Source organism: Achroia grisella, unplaced genomic scaffold (genome assembly GCF_030625045.1).
Source record: "Achroia grisella isolate CSIRO2021 unplaced genomic scaffold, CSIRO_AGI_Agris_v1 utg516, whole genome shotgun sequence".
Classification (NCBI taxonomy): domain Eukaryota; kingdom Metazoa; phylum Arthropoda; class Insecta; order Lepidoptera; family Pyralidae; genus Achroia; species Achroia grisella.
In genome coordinates this window covers 1513215-1530087 of record NW_026712909.1, presented here as the reverse complement: position 1 = coordinate 1530087, position 16873 = coordinate 1513215, and the positions used below count along the sequence as shown (strand labels likewise).

At 31.5% G+C, this 16873-nt stretch overlaps 1 protein-coding gene across 1 annotated transcript; it reads right to left on the bottom strand.

Moving 5' to 3' along the window:
• Positions 1-5202: 5202 nt before the first annotated feature.
• LOC131847130 (uncharacterized) lies at positions 5203-16516 on the bottom strand. Its single transcript, XM_059196596.1, is given in 5 exon segments — positions 5203-5515; positions 5517-5546; positions 14021-14150; positions 15015-15155; positions 16258-16516. Coding segments are annotated over 5 exon segments (507 nt in total). The 5' UTR covers positions 16394-16516; the 3' UTR covers positions 5203-5445.
• Positions 16517-16873: the final 357 nt, after the last annotated feature.

The window sequence follows — 16873 nt, the reverse complement described above, 5'->3', positions numbered from 1 at the left end:
TTTAACATCATGTTCGTATTTTATTAAAAATATCCATTAAAATCTAGATCATTTCACTCGGAATATCTCCCAATTCAACAGGTTATGGGCTAACAACTACAAATAATATAAAATATATTAATATTTACATAAAATATAATAATTAAAATTAAAAACATTAAAAATGGCGAGATCGGGTGATAGTAATGAAGACCACATAACAAGACTAGTAGATAATGAATCGTATAATATCTGGAAGTTCGAGATAAAAATAATACTAAAAGCCAAAGGATTATTTGAAATAATAGCAAGCAATAATGAATTGAAAAAAGATGGCGACTGGGAAAGAAAAGATGCTCAAGCTCAGGCTATTATAATTACATCTATTGATAAAAAACATGTACAACACTTATTAAATTGTGAAAATGCAAAAGATATGTTCGACAATCTCTGTAGTTTATATGATGGTTCAGAAGAACGTAATAAATGTCAAATCTTACAAGAATTCTTCAACTATAAATATCGACCTAGTCATAACATTAATGAATATCTGTCAGAAATAGAAAATCTCACTTTTAGACTAAAAAAACTTGGACAAAAATTGAATGACGAAGTTATAACATCAAAAATATTAAGTTCATTACCAGACAACTATTCATATTTTATTACTGCATGGGAATCAACACAAACAGATGAAAAGACCCTTAAAAACCTAAAAAGTCGACTTTTAACGGAAGAAAATAGGCTGAATAAAACTGAATATATGAATACAACTGCTACTGCTTTTAAGACGCAGAAAGTTGTAAAATGTCTAAATTGTAATCGCATGGGTCATAATGCGAAGCAATGTAGAACAAAACCATGTTCTATTTGTAAAAAGACAAATCACATAGAAGCTAATTGCTATTTTCGGAAATACCGCATTCAAAAGAAGAACAACTATAGTACAGATAAAAAACAATTTGTAAATAAATATCAAAAGGATAACAAACACGTTACCTTTCTATCTAAAGAAATGTGAAATGACCAGAAAAGCATACAATTTATAATGGATTCGGGTTGTTCAATTCACATGATAAACAACCGAGATACACTACATGATTTTCAAGAAATTCATTCTGAGATCAGTGTTGCTAAACATGATGAAACTATGATGGCACAGGGTCAAGGTGTAATAATTGGTCGAGGTATAATACTGCAAAAAGTTTTGTTCGTACCCAGTTTAACTCAAAATCTTTTATCTGTAAACAATATAACAAATAATGGCGGTGAAGTGAATTTCTCAGATCAGTCTGTAATTATTACTAAAGATTCTGAAACAATCCTACACGGTAAAAGAACAGCAGAAGGATTATATGTCATAAATTTGGAAACATTTATTGACAGAAAAGATATGTCACTATATACAACAAAGAAAGACAACACAAGTATGTGGCATTTTAAAATGGGACATCCGTCAAATGAATCTTTGTTAAAATTATCAAAATTGGCAACTGGTATAAACATAGATGAAAAATTTTTAACCAACTTTAAATGTGAAATTTGTATTATGGCGAAACAAACTCGAAAACCATTTTATTCTAGAAATAAAGCTACTAGAAAGTTAGAAATTATTCATACTGATGTGTGTAGTATCGAAGATGAAACTTGGGATGGTAAGAAATATTTTATGACTGTACTTGATGATTTTACACATTTCGTAAAAATCTATTTAATGAGAAATAAGTATGAAGTGTCACAACTCCTGAAAGATTATATTAACGAAGTTGAACGTGAAACAGAGAATAAAGTCAGTACTATAAGATATGATAATGGTGGTGAGTACACCAATAATGATCTTAAAATCTGGTGTCAGAGAAAAGGGATAAAACTAGATTACACTATTCACCATACACCTCAGTTAAATGGAAAAGCTGAAAGGTTAAATCGAAGCATTATGGAAAAAGCTCGTACTTTATTATTCCAATCTGGACTTAAAAATGAAATGTGGGGTGAGGCCGTTTTAGTGGCTACATACCTACTTAATAGATTACCTACAGTTGGAATGGATATTACACCATATGAAGAATGGACAAATAAAAAACCAAATCTTAAATATGTCGAATGTTTTGGCAGTACAGCATATGTAAAAAAACTTGGTTATTTAAAAAAACTTGAACCTAGAAGCAAAAAATTAATAATGGTAGGATATGCTCCTACTGGATATAGATTGTGGTCGGAAGAGAAAAGAAAAATTTATGTAGAGAGAGATGTAATTTTTCATAATGATGTTAATGAAATAGCCAATGAATTTTCATATTAATATAAATAAGAAAAAACATAATAATACACCTTTGTTAACGGATTGCCAAAATGACAATGTAGAAATTAAAAAATTTAATGATACGGTAGAGATGGTACGTATGAATGATATGTATGAACAATATAAAGAACAGTCACAAGACATACAAACAATTTTTTTTACAGAATACTCCATGTTGTTCAAACAATAATAATATTATAGAAAAAGATGATACTTTACTAGGTAGAGGAAAAAGAGAAAAGAAACGAAATATACATCCAGATTTCGTATATTTAACATACAAAGAAGCAATATCTGGAGATGATAAATTAAAATGGAAAAAAGCTATAGCAGATGAAATGCAATCATTAGAGCAAAATAATACGTGGAATGTAATAGATGTGGAAGAAGTAAAAAATAAAAATATACTAACGGCAAAATGGGTATTTACAATTAAGGAAAGTGGACGCTATAAGGCTAGGATTAGTAGTAAAAGGTTGTCAACAAAAAGAAGGAATCGACTATACGGAAACGTACAGTCCAGTAATAAATACAAGTACATTAAGAGCAATGTTTGCTATTGCTGCATATAAAAATTACAATATTATGCAATTTGACATTAAAACAGCTTTTTTATATGGAGAGTTATTGGAAGATATATACATGAAGTTACCAGAGGGTTATGAAGAAAAATATGTAAAATTAAAAAAATCACTCTATGGCTTAAAACAAGCACCATTAAAATGGAACGAGAGATTTACATCATATTTAAAAAATAAAGGATTGTTACCTATAAAAGCTGATCAATGTTTATTTAAAAATGAATCACTTATATTGGGTATTTATGTAGACGATGGAATACTCATGGGAAAAGATAAAAAAGAAATGGAGAAGTTAATAAAAGAGCTGGAAAATGAATTTGAAATGACGTTGAATACAGAACCTAGTTTATTTCTGGGAATAGAAATTAATAAAAATGAAAATAATCATATTACATTAACACAAGAAAATTACATTAACAAAATAATAAATAAATTTGAAATGAAAGATGCTAAAAGTACTCCAATACCAATGTGCATCGGAGCAAACAAAATAGAGACAGAAGATGAAGAAATTGATTTTAATAATTCGTATTTTCCTTACAGAGAACTTATAGGGTCGCTATTATATGTTGCTAATAAAACTCGTCCTGATATAGCATTTGCGGTCAATTTTTGTAGTAGACGAGTGGAAAAACCAACAAAGCAAGATGTCATTAATGGAAAACGAATATTAAGGTACCTGCTAGGGACATCGAATTCAGGTATTAAATTTTATAACAGTAATCTACATTTAGAAGCTTATTGTGATGCTGATTATGCTAATGATCCACATACAAGAAAGAGCACAACAGGCTATATAATCTTTCTATGTGGAGGTCCTATTACATGGTCATCAAGACAACAGCCCATAGTTGCCATGTCATCATCGGAATCCGAATATATAGCTGCTGCAGATTGTTGCCGGGAGTTAATGTACCTAAAAAACTTAATTAGTGAGGTAGTAAATGAAGAAGTTAATGCAACGCTTTATGTAGATAATCAAAGTACAATTCATTTAATTAACAACGGTATTATGAACAGAAGATCAAAGCACATCGATGTCAGATATCATTATATACACGAAAAAGTCAGTGAAGGACTTTTAAAAATAAAATATTGCCCCTCTGAGCATCAAATTGCTGATATTCTGACGAAGCCTCTTGGAAATGTAAAATTTTCTTATTTAAAGTCCTATTTTATTTCTTAGTTTATAAAACAAAATTAAGGGGGCAACTATACAAGTAATTTTATTTTATTTTAAGACAGAAGGTTTTTTTATTTGTTTATTGTAATAGTTATAGTTCAGTGAGTAAGTAATATTAATATTTTTTTTAAAGTAGTTTTCTTAAAATGTTTAGTGGTGTTCTTAATTACTTAGTTCTTAAATACATGTTAAATTAAAATACAATTAAGGGGGCATGTTGAATGAACATAGAGGTTAATATACATAATTGTATTTGAGTAATAAATTCTGTCATTGTTAAAAAAATATATTGATAGATTAAAAGTTACGTTTAACATCATGTTCGTATTTTATTAAAAATATCCATTAAAATCTAGATCATTTCACTCGGAATATCTCCCAATTCAACATAAATAAGCTAATTTTACCTAAATGCCGTCTGCACAAAATGAGTAATTCATTCTATGGTAATTGCGTAAGATTTTATAATAAACTGCCAGAATCTGCATTAAATCTGACAGAGAGGCAATTCAAATCTTATATTAAACAATTTTTATGTAAGAAAGCCTATTACAGGATAGACGAATTCATAGATGACAACATATCAAGTAAATAATTAGTTTATTAGCATACAACATTATAATTTAATTTTCTCATTGCTTTCTTGATTTAATTGTTTTAGAAATATGAAAGCGTAGCGGTTTTTGTATTGATTGCCGCATGCATTCTTATGTAAAATGTGAATACTATAACTATCAGATGGCAATTGTAAGCAGCTTTGACGTGGTCTAGTGTTTTAAGTAGTCATGCTCACTAAAATGTCCAGACTTGTGACGGCGTGGTGGGCCGGGTCATTGGGCTCCCTAATATATGGTCGAGCGCAGTGATGGCTGGCTCATCCGTCATACTCGTGAACGGGTGCTGCTTGTAGGGACCGGTCTGCTATAATCACTATGACTGATTTCCTCTTATTAATTGTTTAACCAGTTGGTTATATATTCAATATTTTTTCTATTTGAGTATTTAATTGAATTAGTGCTAATTGGTGGTTTGTATTCACACACTTAAGCTTAAAAATGTAAAGTAATAATAAAATTATTTAAAAGAGCAACACGCAAATTTCTTGCTCGTTCTTCTTGTGATGAGACAGCTTTCCGAACGAGCGGTAGATTAAAAAAATGTAATGACTATTCAAAAGTGCTTCATTGTAAGTTTATTTGAATAAATGATTTTCTATTCTATTCTATTCTGAAATCTCATAATACAGATAATTAAATTGGTTCACCAAACCACAATATAATTTATTTCTCTTATTTCTATATAGGTTATTTCTATTCCTTAATTAAAAATAAAGACCAATAACACTTTGATTTAACAGTAGTTTACTATTTGTTTTATAAATAACCATTATTCAGTTAATTTTAATGAGACTGAGATACATTGATTGTTGCCCATATTTTGTCTAATGTGGTTGAAGGTAAAGTGATCAGTCTCACTTTTAGAACCGGAACTGACAGCCGATCTGTAAGTAGAACACATTATTTTATAACGTCTGCTTTTCCAAAATTTTAGAACAGCACTGGTTCATTTGCTCAGCTCGATGCTGAATAATCTGTATTCAGCATCGAGCTGAGCAAATGAACCAGAGCTGTTCTAAATTTTTTTTTACATTAAATTTTGAGTGCGTTTGACCGCAATCTCACCTGATGCTGACGTGTGAATATTTTTTTGGAGTAAGTAAACCTTAAACAGATTTTAAGTGGATTATCCTGTCCACATCTTATACAAGCTTTACAAGGTTACAGTATTTTTAGTTATATATATATATATATATATATATATAAACACCTCTTTGGGCACTTTGTTGATCACGCCACAACCTAAACACTTGCCGATTCCACCTTTTGCACTGAATAACTTGACTCCTATCGCGTATATCTCAGGCGGTATGGCAACGTCGCATTCTATTTTGCGATGTGGCCATATATATTCGTCGATAGTACGATATACTCGACACATTTTTTACTAATAATTCGTGCATGACTGGCTCCGAACGGCTAAATTTTTGGTATACACAAAGACTTTTTGGCTCTGAATATATTTCAAAAATCAATTAATTATGTTGATCACTTTATATACTCGTCCTTACTGCGATACTTATTTTCATCCGAATATATATAGATACCGTAACGGTCTATCAATTATGAATTTATTAATTTACTAATGTAGATATTTTATATTCGCAATGCTCCATACATAGTAACTCCACCGTTGCAGGGGGGAGCACCGTACACCACCCCGCGCACACAAACAAATTAGATATTTTTTGAATACACAAAGACTTTTTGGCTCCGTATATATATTTCAAAAATCAATTAATTGTGTTGATCACTTTATATACTGGTCCTTACTGCGATACTTATTTTAATCCGAATATATATAGATACCGTAACGGTCTATCAATTATGAATTTATTAATTTACTAATCTAGATATTTTATATTCGCAATGCTCCATACATGCAAGCTCCAGCAACGTCGGTGGCAGGGGGAGCACCGTACACCGCACCCCGCGCACACAAACAAATTAGAATAAATTAAATTCATAAGATTATTTATGTATTTCGACTGCCTCGGTGGTCACACCGCTTTACATCCGATGGTCGCGGGTTCGATTTCTCGCACGGTGCAAACATATGTACTCATCGGTCATCGATTGATTTCATCGGTCTGGGTGTTTTATATGTATATTATATATGTATTTACAAGATAAAAATATCTATTTATATCAGTTCAGTATCAGTCTGTGTTAATTGTCCAGCGCTATTTATTATATTTTTATAAACGGTTATCTTTTTCCATCGCACCGCTCGCTATCGACAGTGAATTCATAGAAATGTCACTCTAAAAACAAAAATAGTTTTGTATTTCAAATACTAAATGCAAAATAGGTATTTTCAAAATACTTTTTCAAAATAAAATACCTTTTGAATTTTTGTCCAAACCTCAGATATTTTATTTATTTTACATAGGTATATCAATCATTACATAGTGTAGTATAAAACAAAGTCGATGTCGCATCTAACAGTACATAAATAAAGAAAGAAGACTTTTTGGCTCTGATACCGTAACGGTCTATCAATTATGAATTTATTATACCTAATCTAGATATTTTATATTCGCAATGCTACATACATTGTAATATCCGCCTCCATTCATTGTAACGGTGGAGGGACTAAATAGTTGAATAAAACTGAATAAGCAGTTGTTCCACTCTATAGGTATGCGTCGTCGTCGTATGCTGTTCATTTTTTCACTCGTTTTGGGGCCAAGAGAGGGTCACATAGTCGTGGTCAAGTTAAGAACTTATAATTTAATTTTGATGACAATAGATACAAGTAAAAAGTAGGTATTATATTAATGTACGTAAGTACTGTACTTAAAAATATTTATTCTTTATTGTACATTTGAAAAACTTAACACTTAAGGACTTGTACATATACACGTACATACTGCCATTTTCTCTTAAAGACATCCAGAGAAGCACTATTTATCAAATACGCGGGGTGCACCGACCTTTGACCTTATAACAGCTGATTCGCGCGTAACGAATTACATTGCTACTTACATTACTATTTTATAGTGGATATTTCACTATAAAATATTATTATTTCTTTAGATTATGACATAATAGCATAGTTTACATGATTTTAAGGGAAACATACGATAAAAAAAATTCCCGAAAATGTAAAAGATAAAAAATGGTTATTGTTGGTTATCCTTGAGAGATAGACATATACCATCACGGACTTTTTTGTTGACCTTATTTTGATACATCTCAAAGCACTAGACAATACGCATTTTCATTAAACAGTATTGTATTTTTTTTATTTATTTAACTTTAATGCACAAAAAAATTTGTACATGTGGCGGACTTAATATCTTGCCGCGTTATTTACCAGGCAACCATGAGTGGTGCAGCGAAAGATTATTGGCGGTGCACTAATATAAATAAGAAATGTCAAAAAAAGATATATAAATACAAAGCAAAATATACATTTCTATAAAAAAATAACAATATACATACATAAATATATAACCCATAAATGTATAAATAAATACATAATGACCCGATAATCAAATTATAAGTACAGTCTCAAATTGAAAGTAAGAAAAACAGAAAATATAGAGAGAACTATAGGGATATAACAAAAAGATGTTAAAAAAGGAGAAGGACAGTAAAAAAGTTACAAATTTAAATAATATTCCCGCAATTTCTGTTTAAATGAATTTATTACATTATTATATATATTAGGCATACGACTAGCCTTATGACTGTTACTTTTTTTTTAATCTATACATCTATACATGTAAATAAAATTGGAGTGTCTGTTTGTAATATTGAAATAACCGTTTTTACTACTTGCATATGAATATAAATCCGGTACATACACCAAAATAACATATTTTACAAGTTTTGTCTGTCTGTCTGTCTGTTTGTTCCGGCTAATCTCTGAAATAGCTGGACCGATTTTGACGGGACTTTTTTTGGCAAGTAGCTGATGTAATAAGGAGTAACTTACGCTACTGTTATTTTAGAAAAATAAAATAAAATTTCACGCGGACGAAGTCGCTGGGGCCAGCTAGTCTATAGATATACCGAGATTTAATATTTAAGTTGCTATTATGTTGTTGACAAAATTTTACTGTAATGTTACTATTACGTTATCCTACACAATTTGTATTATTTTGGATGAAAAAATAAATAAATAAATAAATAATAATCTATACATCTATACATATAAAATTGGAGTGTCTGTTTGTAATATTGAAATAACCGTTTTTTACTACATGCATATGAATATATATAAGGTACATATACCAAAATAACAATTTTTATAATTTTAGTCTGTCTGTCTGTCGGTCTGTTTGTTCCGGCTAATCTCTGAAATGGCTGGACCGATTTTGACGGTACTTCTTTTTGGCAGGTAGCTGATTTATAAGGAGTAACTTAGGTTACTTTTATTTTAGAAAAATAAAGTTTAATTCCACGCGGACGAAGTCGCGGGAACAGCTTGTTTTTAATAAAAACATCTTTTTTGTGGTACTTGAGAATGTTGAAGCCTGTTGTTTGTAATATTGAAATAACCGTTTTTTACTACTTGCATATGAATATAAATACGGTACATACACCAAAATAACATATTTTACAATTTTTGTCTGTCTGTCTGTTTGTTCCGGCTAATCTCTGAAATGGCTGGACCGATTTTGACGGGACTTTTTTTGGCAGGTAGCTGATGTAATAAGGAGTAACTTAGGCTACTTTTATTTTAGAAAAATAAAGTTAAAAACCACGTGGACGAAGTCGCGGGAACAGCTAGTGTATAATATATTAGAGATACCTACGTGTTTTTTTATTGATGACTAGCTGTACACGGGATTTCGTCCGTGTGGAATTTAACTTTATTTTTCTAAAATATAAGAAGTTAAATTCCACGCGGTACAGCTAGTTGTCGGTAGTCTAGCGATTTAGCTAGCACACTGCTTTGATTCCTGCTTGGTGGTCGAGGGTTCGATTCCTCGCACGCTGCAAACATTTGTATTCATGAGTATGATTGTTTGTAACGGTCTGGGTGTTTTCTATGTATAGATAATATATATGTATTTACGAAAAAAAATCTTTGTATTTATATCAGTTGTCTAGTACCCATAACATAATCTTCAGCTAGCTTAACTTGGGTCTAGATGAAGCTGTGTGAATTGTCCTGAGATTACTATTATTATTAATTGGTACACAGGTAAACTACTAACTAGGCCATATTGGTGTTGTTTGTTATGGTGAAAAAACTAGTATATATAGAAGTTACACGTACAATTTCAAAGACTTATTTCTTGAAAACTACTGGCTATTCTGAAATAAAACTTTAGGGTTTGTATATGTAATGCTTGCATATAAAATATGATTAAAGGTTACCAGTATATTTACACTTTTACTGAACAAACAGAGTTGTTTAATAGTGAAAATATTGTGTGGAAGACATCAATTACTTTCAGTACATGTATAGCTTTTCTCTTTTCCTAATTATTATTATTATTAAGTTTAAAGTGGTTGAATTTTACGTAAGGGGTATTTATACATTATTTCTAATTTACCATTTATTTTAAGTTTTTTAAACTCTATTCATCGAGACCTATCTAATGAGTCCAAACACGATATTTCTGCTGTATGTAAGTTTTCGAAGAGTATGTTCATCATCTGATAATACTGGTGCCAGCATGAAGTCAAGGTTAACAGATAACTAATTACTTTTATTTCGTCAAAATCTTTAGATTACGTATAATAAATTCATAATATCGCTACCTATTCAAATCAAAACAAGTATTAGGTACTTCATGTACTAGTATATAAATTCATCAACACACAAGTAAATGATTTTTAAATATATTCAGAGCCAAAAAATCTTTGTGCATTTAAAAAAATTGCCGATACGGATTCACTATTGCAGGAAATTGTTGAAAAAATATATATCGCGTATAGGTATCTACTACTATCGACGAATACATTTGGCAACAACGCGCAACATATGCGATGTTGCCGTTCCGGCCGAGACCATGCCGGAACGGCAACATCGCATATTAGAATACAAAGATAGTGATAGAAAGAGAGAGACAGTGGAATCAGCAATATCTACGGATCGTGGCTGGATCAACTAAGTGTGCAAGTTTATATAAATGTATATATATATATATATACATTTGTCTTTAATTCAAAGGAAATATAAATAATGAACGCATCACATTTAAAACAGTACAAATAGTTAATAATTTAATAATAAGTTAATAGTTTAATAAGTACGTACGTAATATTATCACATGGTAACAGCACGTATTATGGCAAAAATAAACATCGGCTGATTTGAAAAGATTTATTATAGTAATAATAGTAATCTCAGGACAATTCACACAGCTTCATCTAGACTAAAGTTAAGGTAGCTGAAGATTATGTTATGGGTACTGATATAAATACAAAGATTTTTTTTTCGTAAATACATATATATTATCTATACATAGAAAACGCCCAGACCGTTACAAACAATCATACTCATGAATACAAATGTTTGCAGCGTGCGAGGAATCGAACCCTCGACCACCAAGCAGGAATCAAAGCAGTGTGCTAGCTAAATCGCTAGACTACCGACAACTAGCTGTACACGCGACTTCGTCCGCGTGGAATTTAACTTCTTATATTTTAGAAAAATAAAGTTAAATTCAACACGGACGAAATCCCGTGTACAGCTAGTCATCAATAAAAAAACACGTAGGTATCTCTAATATATTATACACTAGCTGTTCCCGCGACTTCGTCCACGTGGTTTTTAACTTTATTTTTCTAAAATAAAAGTAGCCTAAGTTACTCCTTATTACATCAGCTACCTGCCAAAAAAAGTCCCGTCAAAATCGGTCCAGCCATTTCAGAGATTAGCCGGAACAAACAGACAGACAGACAAAAATTGTAAAATATGTTATTTTGGTGTATGTACCGTATTTATATTCATATGCAAGTAGTAAAAAACGGTTATTTCAATATTACAAACAACAGGCTTCAACATTCTCAAGTACCACAAAAAAGATGTTTTTATTAAAAACAAGCTGTTCCCGCGACTTCGTCCGCGTGGAATTAAACTTTATTTTTCTAAAATAAAAGTAACCTAAGTTACTCCTTATAAATCAGCTACCTGCCAAAAAGAAGTACCGTCAAAATCGGTCCAGCCATTTCAGAGATTAGCCGGAACAAACAGACCGACAGACAGACAGACTAAAATTATAAAAATTGTTATTTTGGTATATGTACCTTATATATATTCATATGCATGTAGTAAAAAACGGTTATTTCAATATTACAAACAGACACTCCAATTTTATTTATATGTATAGATGTATAGATTATTATTTATTTATTTATTTATTCATCCAAAATAATACAAATTGTGTAGGATAACGTAATAGTAACATTACAGTAAAATTTTGTCAACAACATAATAGCAACTTAAATATTAAATCTCGGTATATCTATAGACTAGCTGGCCCCAGCGACTTCGTCCGCGTGAAATTTTATTTTATTTTTCTAAAATAACAGTAGCGTAAGTTACTCCTTATTACATCAGCTACTTGCCAAAAAAAAGTCCCGTCAAAATCGGTCCAGCTATTTCAGAGATTAGCCGGAACAAACAGACAGACAGACAGACAAAACTTGTAAAATATGTTATTTTGGTGTATGTACCGGATTTATATTCATATGCAAGTAGTAAAAACGGTTATTTCAATATTACAAACAGACACTCCAATTTTATTTACATGTATAGATGTATAGATTAAAAAAAAAGTAACAGTCATAAGGCTAGTCGTATGCCTAATATATATAATAATGTAATAAATTCATTTAAACAGAAATTGCGGCAACATTATTTAAATTTGTAACTTTTTTACTGTCCTTCTCCATTTTTCACATCTTTCTGTTATATCCCTATAGTTCTCTCTATATTTTCTGTTTTTCTTACTTTCAATTTGAGACTGTACTTATAATTTGATTATCAGATCATTATGTATTTATTAGATATTAACTATTATATTATGCATAAAAAATATTTGTAATAATAAAGAAAATACATTTAAAATGTTTTACTTGTTGTGTTAGTTATTTATAAGATCTTACTATAATTGTTAGCTGCTTTACAATTTAGAAAGTACAATAGGTAATGTAAATTAAAATTAATTGAATACTTAACAACGTTTTGTTCGATTAAATTCATTTAATTATTAAAATAGTTAAATTAAAATTAGAATAAATACAAAAAAAAAATTAAAAAAAAAAAAAATCGGTGGCGGGAATCGAACCTTGAGCGTCCGTTTGGTAAGTTGATTTGAAATTCAAAGGCTTATTTCTTCGAAATTACTGGTCATTTTGAAATAATACTTAGGGTTCGCATACCCTTATCGGATACCACTACTACACGGAGTTTCGTCAAAATAAAATATCTAGGTTAGGTATAATAAATTCATAATTAATAGACCGTTACGGTATCTGTATATATTCGGATCAAAACAAGTACTATGAAATAAGAACGAGTATATAAATTGATTAACACAAGTAATTGATTTTTGAAATATATTCAGAGCCAAAAAGTCTTGTTTCTTTATTTATGTACTTGTTAGATGCGACAGCGACTTTGTTTTATACTATACTATGTAATGATTGATATACCTAAAATAAATAAAATATCTGAGGTTTGGACAAAAACTCAAAGGGTAATTTATTTTGAAAAAGTATTTTGAAAATACCTATTTTGCTTTTAGTGTTATAGTACTTTAACTGTTATGTTTTAAGTAACAATGTTTAATTATAATTAATACTACTGCACCAACACTCCGATCGTGCAAAAAAATTTGCTGTTTCATTATTTTTTAGTTCAATTAGTGGTCTACCTAAGTCCTGGGCTAAGGGGGAGAGTCATGACGCCCCCATGACTCCCATGACCTCCATGACGCTCCCCCTGGATCCGCCGTTGCGTCTTCTCTTTATTCGCTCAGTAACTTTGTTACAAAAGAAAAGATTCCCGTCCAAAAAATAATAAGTATTGAGGTTTGATCTGGAGTCACGTTACTCCAGACTGATTTCTATAAATATTTAGATTGGATAGACTATTATTCTTGAAATACTAGCTAGACATTATTAAGTTACTGTAGCCATAATGTAGTAGCCCAAACGTGCCAATGAGGAAGCCCTTGGCAAATGCTGCACCCTGATTGGCCCGTTTGAATTGGATCAAGAAGTGGTCGTAAGGGGATATTTATATATATATATATATATATATATATATATATATATATATATATATATATATATATATATATATATATATATATATATATATATATATATATATATAACAAGTAATCCTTAACTAAAAACTTTTCTATATGTATATTATTATACTCACGGCTACAGTTCCCCATTGAAAGTATGGGCATCATTAATTTTCTTCACATTGTGTGGCGAATATCTATTGTAGAAACCCCAGATGCTATTCATCAACTTGCTGTTGTACTTCAACGGTGAAAGCTCTTTAACTGAAATGTAAATAAAAAACAATTCTATAGTTGCTACTAGCAATCTAGCACATCTAGTATCCTTTCGATACTAATACTTGGTTGTACTATCGAAACAGAATTCCGGATTCTGTTTCAATTTCGGTTAATAACTAACTGGGACTCTGTATAGAGGTGTTCCTACACTTGTAATATTTCGGTAAACACTTGAGACCCTTCCATTAGTTTACGTCTCCACAAACATGGATTTCAGTTAAGTGTAAAACAGACCCCGCGTACGACTCCGCGTTGGGTACTCGCGTCTCTAATAAATATTGTAGCACATTACCAATTGAATACCAATAAATACTACAATTATTAACCGGTATACTCACTACCTTCGTACATATAAACAACAAATAATATATTATGTAGCGCCACCTCATCACAATATATATAACGCTACAGTGATGAGGATAACTACCGCGCTACAGAGGCAAGGTAGTTCTCTGCTACGATTATTAAATTTCTGTTGATAAAATAAATAGTTTCAAATGTATAATTTTATCCTACCTTTATAGAGCCTACTACAAAGTAACACTTATGGGTATTAATGTATAATATTAATAAAATAATATGGTGCAACCATTACGGAAACCAAACGCGAAAAATCCCACTTGACATTAAGGGAGGAGGGAGTGAGACAAATCAAATCCCACAATATCTCATGGTTTGATATCGTACTCATAATTTTCCAGTGGTTACCGCCAGATTACATCATAGGCGCAGTTGGGTGCACTATTCCATATTAATACAATAAAATTTCATTAAGCTAATAACAATTACGTGTAGCTATACAGTTACTTCAGGTAATTGCAATGATAAATATACGAAATGAATGTGTACACGTGGTATTGAAGAATTTCTCGTTGCTTTTGGTGACGTTTGTCTTTAGTTTCAAATCGCCCTTGTTACGCTGGGTGTCCCGAATTCTCCCGGCAGAGAATGCAGATGGAGGAATCGAAGACATTATCTCCACTTGACAAGCTGGAAATGTAAAGAACACTCATTAAACATAGGCTTTCTTTGGCAAACAATCTGACGGTCCACCTGGTGGTAAGTGGTAGCTGTCGCCTGAATAGAGATACATAAATAGGGAAACTTTACGAAACCGAATCTTAAGAAAACAAATCTAATCAACACTATTTATTAACAAGCTATTTAATATTTACGTACGTATTTAGCTATAGTAACGTCAGTACATACATACGTAGTAGCAATAGACTTCTCTTTTAGTGGATGATAATGGAATGATTCCCTGTCTAACGCTAACGGTTTTCACTGGCGGGGCACCAATGGAGAATGATAGAATGAACATGAAGTCAGGTCAGTTAGCCCATCGAGATAAATGTCCTCATGATGTATGAATATGATACAGTGCACCTGACTGCGCGTGGTATTTGATAGGGTGAGGATAAATTAAGATCAGTTAACCCGTCTTTCGTGTTTGCTCGCTGCATTTGGTGCATGTTATTAATAATACTGCTTATATATTATATATGACTCCTTTATTATATTTAACACGACAAACCTTTGTTATATATCTCGACTCGACACACCGACAGACCATAGTCTAAGTAATTAATAATAATAACGCTGGACAATTAACACAACGCCATCTAGTCCCACGGTTAGCAGAGAATTTGTGTTATGGGCATTAGACAACTGATAATAAATACATACTTTTTTTGTAAATATATATAACATACATACATAGAAAACACCCAGACTGATACAAACAACTCTCATGAATACAAATTTGCACCGTGCGAAGAGTCAAACCCGCGACCATCGGAAATAAAGCGATGTGCTAAATCGCTAAACGGCTGAGGCTGTCCATAGTGGTTCCATATATATAATTTTGTATAAATAACCCGTCCGAATCGCGGAAATAATTATCGAGTTTTTGAGATTGTCTCAGTGACGCAGTTTGCATTTAATATTGATATGTATCTACTTAACTTTATATTCTCAGCGCCTAATCTTATTAGCTAGCTAGATATATGATAGCTTATATTTTAATTTAGTCATATTGTTTGAATGTAGTTAACTGATATTTACTATAATTGAAAATAATGCACGTACATACCTTTACACAGATTGAAAAATGTATTACGCAGCGTCAGATTATTGTACGTTCCAAACAGGGTGGATCTAGGACCCTTATTATATCTCTTGCAAGTGCCGATTTCTCTTGACAAGTCAATGATTCCAAACAGCAGCATGAAATATCAGTAGAAAAAATAGCAAACAGTAGTCAGAGTAGTCAGCACTGAGAGGCTGCGAGCACCGGGAGTCGAAATACAAGCGTCACAAGTCGCGACAAAGGAGCCACTGTTTAAAATGGCTGCCAGATAAACCAAGTGTGGTGTGACCTCTGGCCCTGTGGCTATCAGTTACCGGAATGTGGAGTTTTATTAATATATATATGTATGTATATTATCGAATCTTAACTTGTATTATAAATGGTAAAATGTATTTGTTTTTTTATGTACCCAATTGGACTGGCAAACAAGCTTACAGCCCACCTTGATGGTAACTGGTAACCGTCCACAATATACATATGTATATTAATGCGTTCTGGAGGACTAAGATGTCATGCCTCATATCCTGTATTTTCACAACCTGCTGCTGAAGTTGAAAGTTGTCAAAACTGAGACTGTTCCCATGCAAACGACTTTTGCAATTGAGAAAAATATATGCTA